Source organism: Calypte anna, chromosome 6, assembly GCF_003957555.1.
Source record: "Calypte anna isolate BGI_N300 chromosome 6, bCalAnn1_v1.p, whole genome shotgun sequence".
Taxonomy (NCBI): domain Eukaryota; kingdom Metazoa; phylum Chordata; class Aves; order Apodiformes; family Trochilidae; genus Calypte; species Calypte anna.
Window position 1 is genome coordinate 8210167 of NC_044252.1, and position 18009 is coordinate 8228175.

The following is an 18009-nucleotide window of genomic DNA, read 5'->3' on the forward strand; positions in this document are numbered from 1 at the left end:
CTATCTTAGGCACTTCTGATTTTATAAATATTCATTTATTTTCACAAAAATTTTCCTATATATGCTGAAAGGCATATATATACATGAAGCTGCACTGTATTCATACCTGCATCTTGCTCAAAGAAAGTTGTAGGGTTCAGAATTGACCTAATTTGCATGTTGTTGAATCACACAGAAGGTGTAGTCATGTAAGATTAATGTAAGGTGAGATTTTATGGATTATTTTATCAGTGAAAATTCAATGTTGATCTTTTGTTTTGTCCAGCTTTTGATAACCGTAATTGTGTGTGGTTTTTCCCCCCCAGGATAATAACATTTTAGTATCAAGTAATATTTTGTTAAATCAAAGGATCTTTTGCAGTATAGACATCTCATACTATCTGACAAAGACTTTTTGAAACCCAGTGCACAATCCATATATCTAAAAATAGAGATAATTTAATTAAACTATAAACACATCCCTCTAGAGATTTTTAGGAGCCTCAGGGAAAAGTGAAGTAGCATTGGATATGTGGGAGGACAATGAGTTGGACTGCTGGTCACGCAGACTGGTACTACAAGTGTTTCTGTGCTATGAAAAATGGATTGTGCCCTTGCCTTACAGAGTTAAACTTTATATGTCTGTGAGTGTGTCTGTTCACTTGGGATGCTTAGAGATGCCATCATTATGTTAAAGCTGAATAAATCTATATACAGTGCAAGCTGTTGTGAACATTTTTAAAAGCAGCTAATTGGAGGAAGTGTTTTGAATTTTCAGCCAGTGAAGAAGTATCCCTTCATACACAATGCATTGAAGGGAATTAGAATTAGAATACCCCAAGAAATAATATTGATCCTAATGCAAAATTTCACATCCTCATTGCCATTCAGTTTAATCCTCCAGCTTTCTAGAAGATGTGCTCTCTGGAAACCTCTTTTGGTTCTTTTAATTATTAATGTAATTAAAATTTATAATTTTCTGTCGTTACCTCTAGGAAAATAGAGATCCTAATGTGAAACATAATTGTCTCATTTTGCAATTGGTGTTATGATAGTTGAGCACAACTAGAGCAGATTTAAATATTCCCCTGAGCACTATGGCTAGATATTCCACACTTCATGAAGTTCTTTGCATGGAGGCACATAAATAGATAAATGAATTCCCAAAATGACCAATAGCTGTGTACAAATAAACAGATAAATGAATGCCACAAATTTTTGAAGATTAAAATTTCCGATAATTATTCCACATGATAAGAAAATATGATTTATAAAGGAATGTCCTTTCAGTGTTGAGTCAGTTGGTCAGTACTACTACTAGCTTAGGAGAGGAGAGGAGTCAATCTTACACATATGTCTGCCTACCAAAATATTTAAATGTGCCCTGAAATATTAGGAATAGACAAATTATTTCCCTTAGTATAGGAAAAATCCAGGATAAAAGTTCTTAGATAACTTCTTTTATCTTGGGTGTAATTCCTTCCCTCCATTCTTATTCAAGAAATTCAGTGTTCACAGGCCTGAATGCAAATAGCAATTAAATATGCCAATAGTTTTAGGCTCCTTAACCTTCTTTAAAGCATACCTGTGCAACAAGCAGAAGCCATCATATGTATAAAGTAAATCTTTACCCCATGTTGTGGTAGGAAAGTCATGGCATCATGGCAGCCAAAAAGTGAGCATGTGATATGGAAATTTGCAGGGAGAACCTGCCTGGCCTGACCAGCTGGTAAGCTCTACTTTAGAATACAGCAGCCATGGATGTTATGAATGGTAATTACTGTGTGTTGTCTTGTGCTGTGTAATGATCCAAGAACAAGATTGGAAATTTGAGATATCTTTGTTTGGACAAAACCAAGCTAAAACAAGAAACAAAGCAACAAAACATCTAGAACCCAATTAAACTACTTGCTTAGTTACCAGTTTCAGAGTGCAATTAAGATGTTCATTTTATGTACAGGAAACGTTTTACTTTTACTTAAATAACTGGGTTAATAGGATCTACTTCCCAGATCAGTGTGTAATGTTCTTTATTTTCCTGTGTCTTCAAGGCTTAGAGCTGTTTTTTGATATATGCTGCTATTCCAGTGGGTATAAAAGTAGGATCCAACTTCACATATACTTATTTTTTGCTGTCCACACAGAAAAGGGTGGTACTTTCAGGCATATTTAGCCCACTTTATGTTCTGAATCCCCCTCCAGAGACTGACATTTTTCTTCTTGGGATGCAACTAGGCTGTGAGATTCAGGACTGATTTGGTGCCTGGAGCTAAATGGGAAGAACCTTAATTAATATGTTAATATGTTGAATGTAATTGTTTTCCTTTGCTACTGTACTTCTGGCAATCCCATGGAGGAAGCAGTTCTGATCTGCTGTGTGTAGGCTTATGTATCTTGGGTCAAGCATTTTGACAAAGGTTATGAGACGTCTTTGAAAGGCTGTGCATCACTTGGGAAGGACTCAAAAGGTGTGTGGTGGGAGGTGAACTAAAGGTGGTTTGTGTTGTTTTCAAAAGATTTCTTCTGTTTCCAGTCATCCAGTCTGCATTTGCCTGCCCAAGGATGCAGCCAAGGGGGTTATGAGTTAAAGGTATCCCATAAGATTGTCTCCCCCTCATATTGCAGCTTAGACGTGGCTTCAAAATCTCTCAGCCCCACTGATGAGAAACTCAAGGGACCTGTCTGAAGGGTTCTGTAGAGTTTGTGAGTCTCCTTTGGTGTCTCCCTGCAAGGCTACAGGTGTTGCTTAGCATATTCTATTAATCATCAAAATCTTTAGCTTCTAGAAGGATAAATTTATTTTCTGATTTTCTGTTTTTATGCAGACCAGTTGGTCTGTTGCTAATGCAGTGAAAGTGAATTTCACCTTCTGCAAAGTTAAAAATTTACATTCCTAAAAAATGATGGGAAATCAGCAAAGAAGAACTAAATTGAGGCAAATCTACAGTACTAGTCAACCATAACAAGTAATTATAATAACCCCATGGTCATTTCACTCACAGCTTGACAGAGAATATGGGACAAAAACAATTTATATTTTTTTTTTCTTGCATGTTAAAGGTACAGGGTGAGATTCACTTCTGCTGGCAGCACATCACAAGCCAGGGGCCTGGTTGACCAAGCAAGTGCAGCTATGGGAACTACAAGGGGCTGAGAGCAGCCTTGGGCAGCCCGGGTTGTGTGTTGGTCCAGCTCTGCAGATGGTGCATCCAACTTGTGCTGGAGTTGGGCCAACATGACATGCAGATGCTTCTGGTGGCAGCGGTGAGGAGCTGGGGTGTAAAGCTGCTTCCTGTGGAGGAGGTGCCTGGAGGAACAAATGCAGTCAGTGGTGCCACTACCTGTCCCCCCTCACAGCGAGATCCTGGCAGAAAATAACCATCACAAGCTGTACCACTGTTAAGATTTCAGGATCAGCTAAGCCTATGATTTTCAAACTATTTCTCCTGGGGTAAAAAAATTATTTTGGTTTTGTGGCTTTTGTAAAATGCAAAATACATAAATCATGTAGTTGAGAGCATGATATAAGAACACCGTAGCTTCTGTCCCAGAATGGATGGGACATGGAAAGATCTGCAAAGATGCTGTAGCCAGTGCAAAGCCTGAAAAGAACAGCCTGTCCTTGAAATCTCCTTATATCTTATCCAAACTTGCATTCCTGAGGGTGTTAATAACTCCTGTGAAATTTCTCCTGGTTTTTATTTCCTAATGCACATAACTTCAAAATACATCCTTAAGTCATTATTAGGAATAGTCTGTGGAAATTATCTATTGCTTTTATGGGAAAAGTACTTTCTTGTAACTTTCATTGTTCTAAGGTATAATTTTCCATTTGCTGTTTTGTTCAGAGGATGTTGTGAGGTTTTATTCTGTTAAACCAAAACTCTTTCTTTATAAATTTGATTTGAAGGCTCTTGTTTTTCACTTACACATCTATTGAGACCATCTTGGTGCTTTTTTATGAGGAACTACCTCTGCAGAATGCTAGTATTGACAAGATAGATAGTACAGTGTTGTTTTATTTTTGTTTCAGATGATGCATTAAAATTGTTGTTCTTGTTATTAAACACAAAATAAGAACATTTGACCCAGACTTAGCATGTATATGTTCATCTTTTTCTTCTATTGTCTTTTTAAAAACATTCATCCAATAATGAAAAGAATATTTAAAATGTCTGAAGAAATTTCTTTTTTTAAAAGACTGTGTCTCCCTTCACAGGAAATCACTGATAATGAAATATTAGAGTTGGTACACAGTGCTCTGGGGAGGATGACAGTTATTCGGCAAATTTTCCCTCTCCTAAGGGACAACAATCAGAGATGCATGAGAAATAATCACCGAATATCATCCCTGCTGTGTGATCCACAAGAAGGCTATCTTCAGATGCTGCAGGTCAGTAGCTGTGCCAAGCAGAAAAGTCCATTTTAGAAATTTGGCATGAGATAGTTTTCTATGACTGTATTACCTCAGAGGAAAAATAAAACTGAGTACAGATAAATCTGAGCATATAACCTTTGGTCAGCTATTCTTGACTTAATTACTTTATTTTATTTCCCTGGATTGAATGCTTCAGATGTGATGTTATGTTCATGAAGTTCCAGCAAGTGGTTGCACTAACTCAGAGATGATTTTTGCATATTTCATTCTCTTAAGAATCTTTTTCTATATGAAAATAGAAGTTGTTCTGATGTCATCTTGTGGTGTTAATGCTTGCTTATCATAGTTATGCCTATTAGACATCTGCTGTGTAAGGGTTAATCTGGGAGGATAACAGAACTCTGAGAGCTATGGGGCTGTGGAGCATTTCATATTTAGTTAAATTGACTGAATCCAGCTGCTTGATTCAATCTGTCGTGTTTCAATAGTCTCAGAAGTCTCTAGCAGTTGATAATGGTTTGAGCATGTGAAATATGCACTACCAGTTCAAGTTCCAGATTTTGGTAACAGATTTGACTCTGGAGTAAGCAACATCTCAGAAGTTCTTGGTAATTTATCCATAGATTTATTCTTATAGATGAGAATTTTTTGTGTGGTAATTTAAGTACAACTTTAGGTGTTGTTTCCAAAAATAGTGCAACACTTTTAAAACACTGGTCTTTGACTTTCAATGAGACTGTGCATTTCTGGTTTGCTTTAAACACTTTAAGACTGTATCATCACTGAGGCTGTTGGATAAAACTGAAAACTTCAGTGAGACTGGGAATATAAGATTGATTAGAACTTTTTAATTGCAAATTTAGTCTTAACTTGAGATGGACTGAGTGAGGAAACAGTGACTAAACCTGTGAGTTGGCAAGAGTGGGTATTGTGTGTTACAGCAAGTCTAGAAAGTACTTGGCTAGGGCTGGGCTGCTGCTGCAGCTTGGTCAGAAAGGCAGCATGGGGTGAGGAGGGGTCCTCCAAGAGGAAACTCGTGCTGGTTGGAGGGGCTTCTGAATAGCAAGGTGTGGAATTTCTGGGAAATGAAGAGAAGGAGGAAGATTCTCAGGAAGAGAAGCAGGTTAAGATTTCCAAAGGAATGTGAATGGGATTTTGTTCTAATTGTTTGTGCCCTACTAAACAGCTGTAGCCACGGGGACTGAAATCCTCTGAGAGGTAGACATTTATTTCTTTAAAAGAACCTCTACTGACTCAGGTTCTGTCATAACGGTGGCAAAGTCTGGGAAATGCCTATCACTGCACTTCAGTTCTGAGCACTGGTCTGTGCAGAAACACAGGGGGCAGTCAATCCTTATCTTGGCTTTGTAAGAAAAGATGCTTTTGATCTTTGTTAGTAACTTTGAGGTATGCTGTAATGAGAACAAAGGCCATTCATTTCAGAGGATCAAAGAAATTTCCAGTGTGGTGAAAAAATTATCTATCCTGCACAAACAAATCACTCATCGGGGAATGATCTTACATTACAACAGCATTTTGAGAGTTGCTGCTCTGCTGATTTATGCATAATCTAATTCAGAAACTCATCTGAAGGGCTCTGACAAACCTCTCTGAGCAAGTTCTTGTTTGCTGAAACAGTAACTGGTTTGCTAGCATAAGCAGCCTCCTGCCCTATTACTAAACTTCCCTGCCGAAGGACCCTTTGGGAAGGATCTTCTTCCTGCTGATTCCCAAATGTGGCTTTGAGAAGCAAAATATTCTCAGCTTCTTTCTTCCAGAAATGTTGTTCCATCTTAGAAACTGTCTTTAGGAGACTGGAACAGTAATGTTATTCCTTGCCATGAGTTCCTTCACAACAAACAGAAACAAGAAAGGGAAAGAGATATCAAAAGGTGCAGTGGTATGAAGTTTGCCTGTCATATCCAGCCACACTGGAACGAAATATCATGAAAGAGGAAGAGCAGACTTGAGAGCTTTCAAATTAGCTGCTCCAGGTATATCTTGTGGTATCTTTAAGGTTCTACAGAAAATACGTGGCAGCAGATTTTTTTCATAGATTTGCCAAACCATCTTACGTAACACCACATGGGCATGCAGCTGGTATTAATTCCTAAGTATGACTGATATGTTATTAACAGTTCTGCAAGTCAGGTACTTCAAATCTTCTGTTTCCCTTTTCTTGCTTAACGAATAGTTTTGACCTTTTACTGTCAAGCTGCATGAATCCACCAGAAGCAGTGACCACCTGCCAGCACCAAGGCCGTGTATTGCTTTGAAGTAGTTTGATAAACACCACAGTTTGGAAATCCTTGGCTCATTCTCCCTTGGGCAATCTCATATTAATAATTCTTTATTGTCAAGGTAGCTTACCAGCTATTGTTGGTTAATTATTTAATGACTTGAAGAATAAGCTAATCTCTGTCAGCCTCTAGCTGTAAGATTTTTACAGGGGAGAATTTAGTGTTTTTAACAAGCTAATAAAGAAAGAAACATTTACATCATGGATTATTATTTTTGTTCTGGCTAAATTAATGAAAATGGTTTGGGAATGATTTTTTTTTTTCAGTGTCTATAGTACCAAACCTGAAAAGTTGTTTTTCAATGGGTGATCATCCCAGTCTGGCATTCTGACAAGGCTTTTAAAAGATGAGGATGTTCTGCAAGCTCATCCAAAACCTCATCGGTTCTGAATGTTTTGTGGAAATTCAATCTTATTCCATCAAACAGCTTGTCAAAATTTTGCTCGTGCTCTTATTTCTTGCACATTTAATATACCCATCTGGGTTTCTGCTTCAACTGGAGAAAAGCCTTTATAAGTTTCCAGTCTTGATCATTTTACTTGACTTCAGAGGACTACGTTTATCTCTTTCTTACTTTTCATACATGATTTTGTGTGTTCATAACTCTTACTTTTTTGTAAGGGGAGAACAGTTTAGAACTTGTTAATTCCATTGGGGATGAGAATCCTAGGGTTTGGGCAATCAGCATTGTCAGTATTGCCTCACTCTGGAGAGAAAATACTGAAGCATTTCAGGATTTCTAGACAAATCCAGTTAGCCCTAGATATTCCTAGTATGTATCCCTGTATGGTGTTTGAATGGTGTTTAGTGGGATTACTGCTATTTAACTGTTAGGTTATTTTAGACATAGACTTACAGAGTCATTTTATTTCCATTGTAATGAATAATCTGCTTCTTTCCCAAACCGTCCCTTTCAAATATTATTTTTAAAGCTTGTCTACCAACTTGATTTTTGATGACAATCTTTTTTCTTTCATCAGGTTATTCATGATGAATTCAGTTATAAAATAAATTCTTTTTCTTAATTGTGTTTTTGAAGAAATTTTTTTCATTAAAAATGTAATTCCCATTACAGCTTTTTCTTCTCATATTTGCATTTCATACAGTTAATAAATTAAATCTGTGTGAGATTCTTATTTAAGATTAATCTATGTGAGATTCTTATTCTTATGATTCTTATTCTTATTTAAACATAATACAGGGGCACTGTGTATCTGAAATTATTTAGCATGGTTCAAAATATACAGTAAGATTAAAACCCCAGAAAATTGTTCCACAAAAATAATGTTATTCCTCACAGCATTCAAAGTCCAACCTCTCTACTGAAGAACTATTCCAGGCATTGCTTTAATGTATTTGAAGAAAAGATGTTAAGAAATGTGGGAGGGTATTCCTTGGAGCAGCTATTCTCTGTGTAAAAATTTCATTCTTCAAAGACTTGACCATCGGATATCTTTGTAGGCATCTCTTAGCAGTTGCTCCAACAGAGCTGTGTTTTTATTTATTTATTTATTTATTTTATTTATGAACTGTCTTCTTTTCAAGAATGACTGCAGCTTCAATACTGTAAGTGAACTTATTTTTTGGAGGTGTTTTTGATTCCTAAACTTAAGGGACTGATCCTGCAGTTTTGTCCAACTGATTCTCATTTGACCTATCTGTCATGGCTTGGCTTCACAAACAAAGTTTTCAGAAGGGCTCTCCCCGCACTTGCTGCAGCATGCTGATGGCTGAAAAGGCCAATGGGGGACAGGCAGTGTGGTTGCAAAAGGCAGAGCAGAAAGTCTCCTGTGAGGCGACAGCCAAGGCACCATTCTTTCTGTGTTGTCTTTTCTCCTCGAGACTGATTCTATGTGTGTTCTCACAGGAGGCAGCAGTGTTATGGATGGTGTCTCCATGTCTCCCGATTGGAGGCCAGAGTGGACCCCTGATGGCAGTCAGTATGGCCAAAGCTGAGGGATTGTTTCAGGGAGTCCTTGTATCTCCTCTGTGGGGCTCCTCTGTTGTGGCAGCTGGTGGCAGGTTCACCATAGACCACAATCTTAGGGAGGGGTGATCCTCCATCCTGGAGACCTGCCCTGTCCAGCACAGCTGTGTCCTCAGTATCATGACCTCAATACTGGTGACCCCTGCCTGTTCAAGGACAGGAACTTTGGTCATGTAATCAGTCCAGTGGATGTTTAGGGTTGTATGGAGGCAGCACTGATGTTCAAGGCGTTGCAGATAGTGGTGGTAGATGACCCATGATTCAGACTCATATAAAAGAGCAGTACAATGGCTCTGTAGATACAAGTCTTTGTAGTTTTCTTCAGTTGTTTATTGCTCCAGACTCTTTCAAGTGCTCTGTATGCCTTTGCTAATATCTTTTTGTTGATTTTGGCGTCTGAGAAAATAATGTATCCCAGAGAGCTGACCTGCTGGACTGACTTAAGCTCTGATTCACCTATGGTGATGTGGGATTGATTATTGGGAAGGATCCAGAGAGTGCGTTGCCATAGCTGACTTGGCCCCACTGTTCCTTATGTAGCAGGATGATCATTTTGAGGAACTTGATGGGGCATCCTAATAATTCCAAGATTTGCCACAGGCCCTTTCTACTCACAGTGTCAAAAGCTTTAGTGAGGTCAATGAATGTCACATAAAGATCTTTGATCTGTTCCCTACACTTCTCTTGTAATTGTCTGAGATTACTATGTCTGTGATACTCCTATTGGCTCTGAAACCACACTGGCTTTCAGATAGAAGTTTCTCTGCAATGGCAGGTACTAATCTGTTCAAAAGTATTCTTGGAAGGATTTTTCCAGCAACGAAGAGCAGAGTTATACCTTGGTAGTTGGAGCAGTTTGACTTTTCTCCTTTCTTCTTGTACAGAGTGATGATGACTGCATCATGGAGTTCTGGTGGTAATTTGCCTTGTTCCCAACAACTCACAAGGACCTCATGAAATTTAGCATAGAGTGCTTGGCCTCTATGCTTCCAGACTTCTGATGGAATTCCATCAACCCCAGCTGCCTTGCCAGTTTTCAGCTGCTGTACGGCCTTAAGCCCAAAGTAGGGGCTATGTCTAATTTGGTTTTCACCTGTTGTTGTGTAATGCCTTGGACTACTCAGCTGGCATTGAAGACTCATTGGCCTTGAGCAACCAATGTCCTGAGCTACCTGCATGCAGGGTTGGGTCTGAGTGCTCCACCTGCACCTTTCCACCTGCTGTTTCATCCCTCTCGTGTCACTGCAGGGGCTCTACAAGTGTGGGTACAGCCTTTGAGCCTGCACTGTGGCTTTTTTAGGTGAGGCACAGCATGCGCGGAACTGGCCTTACCCTTTACTCCTAAGGTTCATCTGCCAGGGCCCAGCGAGTTTGGACAGTGACAGCAAAGTACTCAGGACACAGGTTTAGTCAGAGTATCCTTCTCTGAGATGGAGGGCCTTACAGGGCTAAATGAGCTCCATCTGCCTGGGTTTGGAGTTAGAATTGTCCTTCTCCTAGGATGGTTGCCTGAAGGTGAGGGAGCCAATCCTGCCCATGGACACACTTTGTCTGACCCTTGAGTGACCTGTCTTGCATGGGAGACCCTACTGGAGGCATCTGCCACCTCCAGCAGAGCTCCCAACCTCACAAGGGCACGCAAGTTCCTCCGCCATAAAACGGGGTGTCGTGGAGGGTGACATATCTACCCTGCTATTATTATCCATCTGTTAAGTGCTGTTGGAGGCAGTAAATATTGATTATAGCCTATTACATGCTATATCACATTCTCCCATAACGGACTGATGAGCCACATTTTTCTTTTCCTTTTCCTGCAAAGCTATATTTGCATGCCTCTTTAACAAAGTTTAATTTGGACTTTTGGCCAGATGTTCAGTTATGGTGAAAATGTTTCTGAGTACCACATGAGTGAAAAGTGTCCTTGAACTGACTTTACTGCCCACTGCATGACATAATCTCTCGCTGAAGTCTGATGGCATGTGTTTTATTCAAGGTGCATAAACAGAAGAATTGGCAGAAGGTGGGTGTCCTCTGGCCACACGGGATTTTGTGGAGGCTAGGAGTCCTGTTATGTTCTGGAGTGAGCTTTTCGTCTCTGCTCGGAGTACTACTTTTGACTGCTGAAGTTCTCTATTTGCATAATTATTTCATTGAATTTTTTTTCAGTACTCTATAAGGGAGCAGCCACCAGTGACTAGAAGAAAGGGTCAGTGCCTCCAATTTTTCATATTTTAGAGCCTGATTTGCACCCATACTTATTTATAAATGAGGTACAGTAAAATGGTAGTCTTTTACTCTGTTTCGCAGTTCCAATATTACCTCATGTCCTTCTCTCTGATTCGTAGTTGTGTTCAGTTTTCAAATGTCTCCTGCTAGATGTTCCCTGGGCAGTCAGTGTTATCTGTGCCAAATTCTCAAGACATTTAGTGGTCAAAGCCATTGCGTGCAGCTTGAGCATTATAGGGCAAGCTTGAGCATTATAGGGCAATCCATGTCTTGTTTTATTGTTAACATGTTGGTATAAAGCACACTGTGTAAGAAAACGTTCAGAACAATGATAAATGCTATTAATAAAAAGCTAAAGGATAATGAACTTTCAGAGAACAGAAACTGTAGATAGGGAAAAGTGGTCTGATGTGTAACTCAGTAAAATAGGGAAAAAATCACAAAGAAAATAAAAATTAGATTCAATCTATTCAATCAGCATCAGTATTGAATCAATTCAGTAGATTCAATCAATAGACCAGTTAAAAAACAAAAGATTATGAAAGTGCAGCCTTCCCAAAAAATCTTTGGATACCTCATTGTTTGACATACTTAAAACTAGATTGGGTGAAGCACTAAATAATAGTCTGGTTAGATAGATCCCTTATTGTTAGAAGGCTTCAATTAATATACAATTGAGGTCTGTTTTAATATGGTTTTAGGAAAAATTTTTCCAGGCTTTCATTTGCTTCAGTGATAATAAATAACCCTTTGGATGTTTGAAACTGATATTTGAGTCTTTCATGAACATTTGTTTCTGACTCTGGTTTTCTCATGAATGCCAGACTGCTGGCTGGGATTTTTTTCTCCATGAGCAGTTAAGCATTTGCTTAAAACACAGGCATTCACATAAAGACTTGCAATGGGCTCTGCAAACTAATTTGAGAAAATGAAATAGGCCCAATTTTCAGTCTCTCCACCCTGGTAATACCCTCATAGTTATGCCTTCATAGCAGGTGTAAATCATCACTCCTCACTGCCCCTAGTAAGATGCATCCTGGCATTAGAGACACAAGCGCCTGGCTGAGTTTTTCAGTACTTGAACTTGAAAAGTTGAAACACAGTTCTAGGGGATGCTGGTGTGTGCATGCAAAAGCACCATGATATCACTTCCCAGGCAGCAAGTGTTTCTGCTGCTGGCAGGCTGTGAGCGGGCTGAGCTCCTCTTCCATCTGCTACATCCTTGGAGCTGACTGCCACGGCCACTCACAGGGTGATTTTGGCAGAAGCAGTGTACAGTTGCCCAGCTTGGGAATGATTTCTTTGAAGCAGTGGCATCTGGGTGTCAACTTGTCTTCCCAGGTGGTCTTTTCAGTGCTCTTGTCTGGCTAGACTTCTGGCAATTCAGAAGTTGGGGTCAGTCTTTGTGGCTTCCTGGCCTTCCCAGAAGAGTACTTATCTATGATTAGTGCCTCTGAAGGAGCTAAAAGCTATCTTCAAATGTAACTCTAAAAGTAAAATCATTCTGGAACATGTAATGAGGTTCACATAAAATCTTCTATAAAATGACATTTAATAATGTCAGAGAGAAAAGTTTCTGCTCTCATTGAAAATTTCTACTCTGCTCCACTAGTATACAGTGGATTTTTCCTTCATTGTGAAATAAACGTTCATAAAGTCTGGAATAATTTTGAGAAGATACACATGCCTCAAATTATGCTTGTACAGGGCAAACTCTTAAATATATTGATGGAACAGTCACTGTCATTCCTATAGCAAATAGATCAAAAAGCACTTCAGTCACAATACATCCAGCTCTAAAAGCTCTCAGCAATGAAGTGAAAGAAGAACTGAAAATTACTGTTTCTTCCTCCAAACAGGACAGAAATGAAATACTTTGATCTCATCTAGGAATTTTTGTTAAGTGAAGGGGAATTTGGTTTTTTCCCCTTCTCTTGCTTTTCTACCAATTCAGAATGCTACCTAAGGACTAATTTATTATTTTTGCATACTTCTAACAGCACTGTTGGAAACAGTATAGCTAATCACTCAGGTATCTCCTGAAATTCCCTTTCAGGGGTTGTGTTTGTATTCAACGGGAGTTTGATAGATAGCTTAAAATTAAAATGTGTGCAGTTGCAGGAATAAGTGCATAGATGGTTTGTCCACCAATCCCTCTTTCTTTTCACAGCATCACTAATCTGGAAGTTACAGCAAACCCATGTTGCAAATACAATCCAGTACATATGCAGACATTTTGCTATATTTAAAAGAATATAGAAGAAAATAAAGAAAATTATTATAACCCTGCATTACTGTGACACAGACTGGGATCTCTGTCTTGCTTTAAGTAAATTTTTCTATAATTCAGGTAGTGAAGATGATTTTGAGAAGAGGAGCACATTAGATGCATTTAAGTATTCTTAATTTTCTACCTCAGAAATGAACTAGGCAAAAATATTCAATCTATACTACTGGGTATGTAAAGGAGCTGGATTTTTTTCTGCACACTGTGAAGGATCAAAAGGAAATTATTTTCTAAGATACCAAGGTATTTTTCATCTTGATTATATTTTGTACTTCAAAGAAGTGACTCTTGACCTAGGGGACTACCACAGCAGTACTATCATGTGAAGATCCTGCCTTCTCTTGTTTTAAATAAACATACTTTTACACACTGAATTTTTATCACTGGGAAAAACTACATACTTTGTATCATTCTTTATAAAGTTTTCTGCCCTTAGCAGGGTGGGCTTCTAAACACTGTGACAGTTTATAATTAACTAGCATACTGAACAAATATAGCATTCAAAAAAGTTGTTGAGGTTTTTTATTACAAATCTAGGCTCAGTTGTGGAGGTTTTGATGTTGTGGTTTGCTGTTAGTTTTGGTTTTATTTTTCTTTGTTTTTTTCTTCTATTTTTTCCTAGCTTGCATATTTTCTGTTCTAAAAAAAGAAATGTTAATGGTGTGAATAAAATTCAGCTTTACTCTTCCATAGGATATTTACTTTTCAGCTAGGAGGGGGTAGAAAAAGGGTAAAATGTAGTAATGCATGGGTAAAATATAGTAACGTGTCATTTTTACTAGAGGATATACTATGGCTATATGCAGTATGACTACATGGAAAAATGAGTTTTGCTGATTAAAAAGTACCATATGCTCATTTCTTTGACAAGATTTGCAGTAGAAAAGAACTAGAGTGGCAAAACATAAGTGTGTACAGCAGGATGTGCAGAATAGCCTTTCCATGGTGACAAGTATCTTGATGTGTCCTCAGTAACATTTTCATCTGCTGTGGTACGTAACTCCAGATATATGTCAGAAGTACTTTAGTAGGAAAATACTCCTCTTGCTGTCACTCAGTTTACATCATTCTTTCAAAATAAAATAATGAAACAATATTGATACAACATTCATTGTAAGTCTAACTGAAAGAGGTGGATTAGGTGACTTGTTTTGTAGTACACGGAGGGTAGCCTGAGCTGGATGCATGGTCATGTAGGCCAAGATACTCAAAACCAGTTCTCTCAAGCTTGCAGACATTACATCTTCTCTAAGAGCATAAAAAGTAGAAAGAGAAGGAAGCTCTGTGCCCAGGTACATCTTATAGTTTGCTCTAGAGCTTTCTGGAAGCAAACTAAGCAAACTGTTTTGGAGAATGAAGCTACTGTTTTCCAGAACTTAAAAAGAAGAGTACCAGACCAAGAATATAGAAAACATTTCTGATTTGTGACTATTCTAAGGCAATGAGCTGTCAGCTAAGAGTGAGGGTGCAAAATCAAGTTCAATGGGCAGAAAAGAGGATCATGATGGCAAAATGGCATATTTCCTTTTGCATGTAAAATCCACTTCTAAGCCAAGTGGGGTTTGTGGTGTGCCAGTTGGGATAGTTTATTTGAAGGTTTGGGGTTTTGGTTTAATATTTTTTTTTTTTTTTTTGCATGAAGGAGACGTTAATACAGAGGAGGGAAAGTACCCTGTTGACTGAATAGTAAGGATTCACTTGATTGCTTTATTTGATAGCTTTTTAACAAAGATCTGCAGAACTGGGAGACAAATGCAGCTGATCAAGGAAGCCTTAGATACTGAGACTCCTCTTAACTCTTTAACCACCCTCTTTTCTTAAAAAGAGAAAATTGGAAACTCTTAAAAGGATTAGCTGGATAAAACAGCAAATATAGGGAATGGATACTGCTTGTTCAGGGAGGCTGGAAATAAAAGGAGGGAAAGATGATGGCAAGGCAAGATGGGAGGGATTCTCCATGATAGCATCTCATGGCTTTTGCATTTTATTCTCATTAAAAACTCTTTTTATGTTTAGTTACTTAAATAAGTGCATATCCCCAACCTCTTTTTTGTGCATTTTTTCCCATTTTGATTATTTCAAAATTAATTTTTGTTTATATATCTCATGTTCAGATTTATTATACTAGAAGATTTTTTGAAGTGTTTAGATTCTAATTTATGGAAAATATCAGCTTATGGAACATACAAGTATTTTGTTCCTGAAGGTTAGGATGTTAAAATGAAACCAGATCTTTACTTGGAACAAGTAATGCAACAGTAATATATGTTTATATATGTTTAGTCTTTCACAGCCAAGTGACATTCTTCTAGGAAGGCTGCAGCTGTATTAACTTCCACATGTAGTCCTGGTCTCTAGGATTTTTCTTCTATGGTGAATTAGAGAAATCCACAAGATAAATGAGTTTAGTAAAGAGTAAATCAAAAGCCCTGTGTCTATGCATGGGTTTGAAAAAGTGTGCATGTATTGCTTGCTATGTCTTGGTTTGAAATATGAAATACATAGTTGAGCATTACTAATGTGGTGTTCTTACTAGAGCCTTTACATCAATTATTGGTCTCATTATGTCCCATGTAAATTGAAGAACAAGAAGGCTAAAGTCAGTGGCTCTGGAGAAAGTAGAATAGCAACCAGTATCCTGTATATTTGGTGAAGAGAGAAGACAAAATCAAAATAATACTGTTATTTCTCCTTCCTCTCTCCTAAACAGTTACGTTAGTATTAGATTTTGTTGTGACAGAAATTGCCAAGGAGATTCTTCAAATGAATAAAAAGAACAAGAACCTAATTAAATGATACATTTTTTGCCTGACAAAAATACCTTTTTGGTATACATTTTGGTATGATACCTTTTTGGACTGACAAAGCAGCAATAGTTATCTGTCCTTGATAGATAGCTGTACTCCTTCCATAGCTTGAGTTGGTATTTGAACTACCACCTCTTAAGTCTTTCCAGCACTGCATTGCAGTGGTACAGGTAATGACCAGGTTCTGCAAATGTGCCAGAGTCCTTTTGCCAGAGGGGCCCAGGTGCCAAGCAGCAAAGAGGTGGAAGTGAGAACTGGTCGTTGTCTGAATTGCCTTGACTATTGAAGACATCAAATGTACCCAGCATCAGATATTACTTATGTCTTCATTTTCGTCTGTTTTATTTGCTGGGTTTATAATTTCTTTGAAAGGATACTTAAATAAGAAACAAGAGACTCATTCTTATTATTGTTTGCAGGTTTCCAACCTGTACCTGTATGACAGTGTGCTCATGCTGGCAAATGCTTTCCACAGAAAACTGGAGGACAGAAAATGGCACAGCATGGCAAGTCTGAACTGCATGAGGAAATCCACCAAACCTTGGAATGGAGGACGATCCATGCTCGAGACTATTAAGAAGGTGAGAACAGGCAAACAACAGTTGTGTGACCAATTGAAAGAGTTGCTTCCTTTTCACTTGAGATTAGCTTTTGAAGAGATTTTTGACCTCTATTCAGCCTTTCTGTGATTTATTAAAGCAAGCAATTTACAATTACCATGAATGATCAGCAGATATTAAACAAGCAAGTGATTTATTACAAAGAAATTATGCACATTGCTGTGTTGCTCCAGTGGTGTGTGTTCTACATCTGCTGATCTCATAGGTGCTTTCTGTGGAGGTACTATGATTAGGAACAGTCATAGCAATTGATGTGTGAATGCTTCAAAATATCTTCCCAAGAGAAATTAAGGAGCTCTAAGGACCAACCAACTAGGAGCTTTAAGACATAACTTACATTTCCTGCAGCTCAACTGGCTTTTTAACTGATAATTGGTATCTTTTTGGGAAAGGGGTCTGATTTAGCCTTTTCTTTGGAGTGTGTCTTTGTGAACAATGAAGACCTTATGGCTTTCTTTTTCCACAATATACAGTGTGTTTGTGAGTGCTTAGGTAATTTTCTTTAAAAAAAGAACTCTTTTGTCTGGTGCTATGTTTGTGCTGTTGAAGAACGTGTACTTGGCCCACTTAAGTTCACTGCAAATGTTTTCAAAGCAGATTTAGCACACCTTTAATGAAAAGGAGTGTTTATAAAGGCAAATTTGTTCTGTTCTAAAATGTCTAAAACTTATTTCCTTAGGGCCATATAACTGGGCTTACTGGTGCTATGGAGTTCAGAGAAGATGGAGCCAACCCCTATGTTCAATTTGAAATATTGGGCACTAGCTACAGCGAAACATTTGGCAAAGATGTGCGGAGGGTAAAGATATGTTGCTTCTTTCTCTGTTTTTGTCTAAATAATACACATTCTACTTTACAGGAGAAAATGTTATTCTTTAAGAATGAATTAGTGCTGCACTGCAGAAGAGAGTTCATTGCTAGATTTTTGCTGCAAATGTGGAAGTCTAAGTTCCAACACTACCTGATTAATGAAAAATTATCTTAATTTTGGAAAATTGTTGCCTATTTAAAACATGGAGGTTACTTAGGATGTTTGGGGAGCAGTTTCAGTTCATAAGCAGAAATATGCATCTCACTTTATGCAACAGAAGTAGCAGGTGCCATGTGAGATTCTGTGGACTCCTATCCTGCTGTGTTTCCAGCTGCCACTACAGAAAAGCAAAAGCATCCTATCAGTGGTCTGTTATCCCTAGCAGGTATCTTGAATAAAATGGGATGTTTGAGTTTGTTTCCATTTTGTTACAGATTTTCCAAGTGGCTTTGAGTAAGTCACATAATTGCTTTATGCTTCAAATTACCTTGCAGTAAAATTGGCATGATTACCACTCAGAATAGGTTTGAAGCCTTAAAGGGAAGTGATAATGTGTGAGTATATATTATTACTTTTTATTAAAAAAAAAAAATAACCAACATGCATTTCCAATA

General features: G+C 38.1%; 1 protein-coding gene across 1 annotated transcript in view; it reads left to right on the forward strand.

The window, feature by feature from the left end:
- Positions 1 to 18009, forward strand: part of GRID1 (glutamate ionotropic receptor delta type subunit 1) — a 500726-nt gene that overhangs the window by 393693 nt on the left and 89024 nt on the right. The window contains exons 6-8 of the mRNA XM_030453329.1: positions 4199 to 4372; positions 16384 to 16545; positions 17264 to 17383. Coding sequence (XP_030309189.1) covers positions 4199 to 4372; positions 16384 to 16545; positions 17264 to 17383 — 456 coding nt within the window. The remainder of the gene's footprint in view (positions 1 to 4198; positions 4373 to 16383; positions 16546 to 17263; positions 17384 to 18009) is intronic.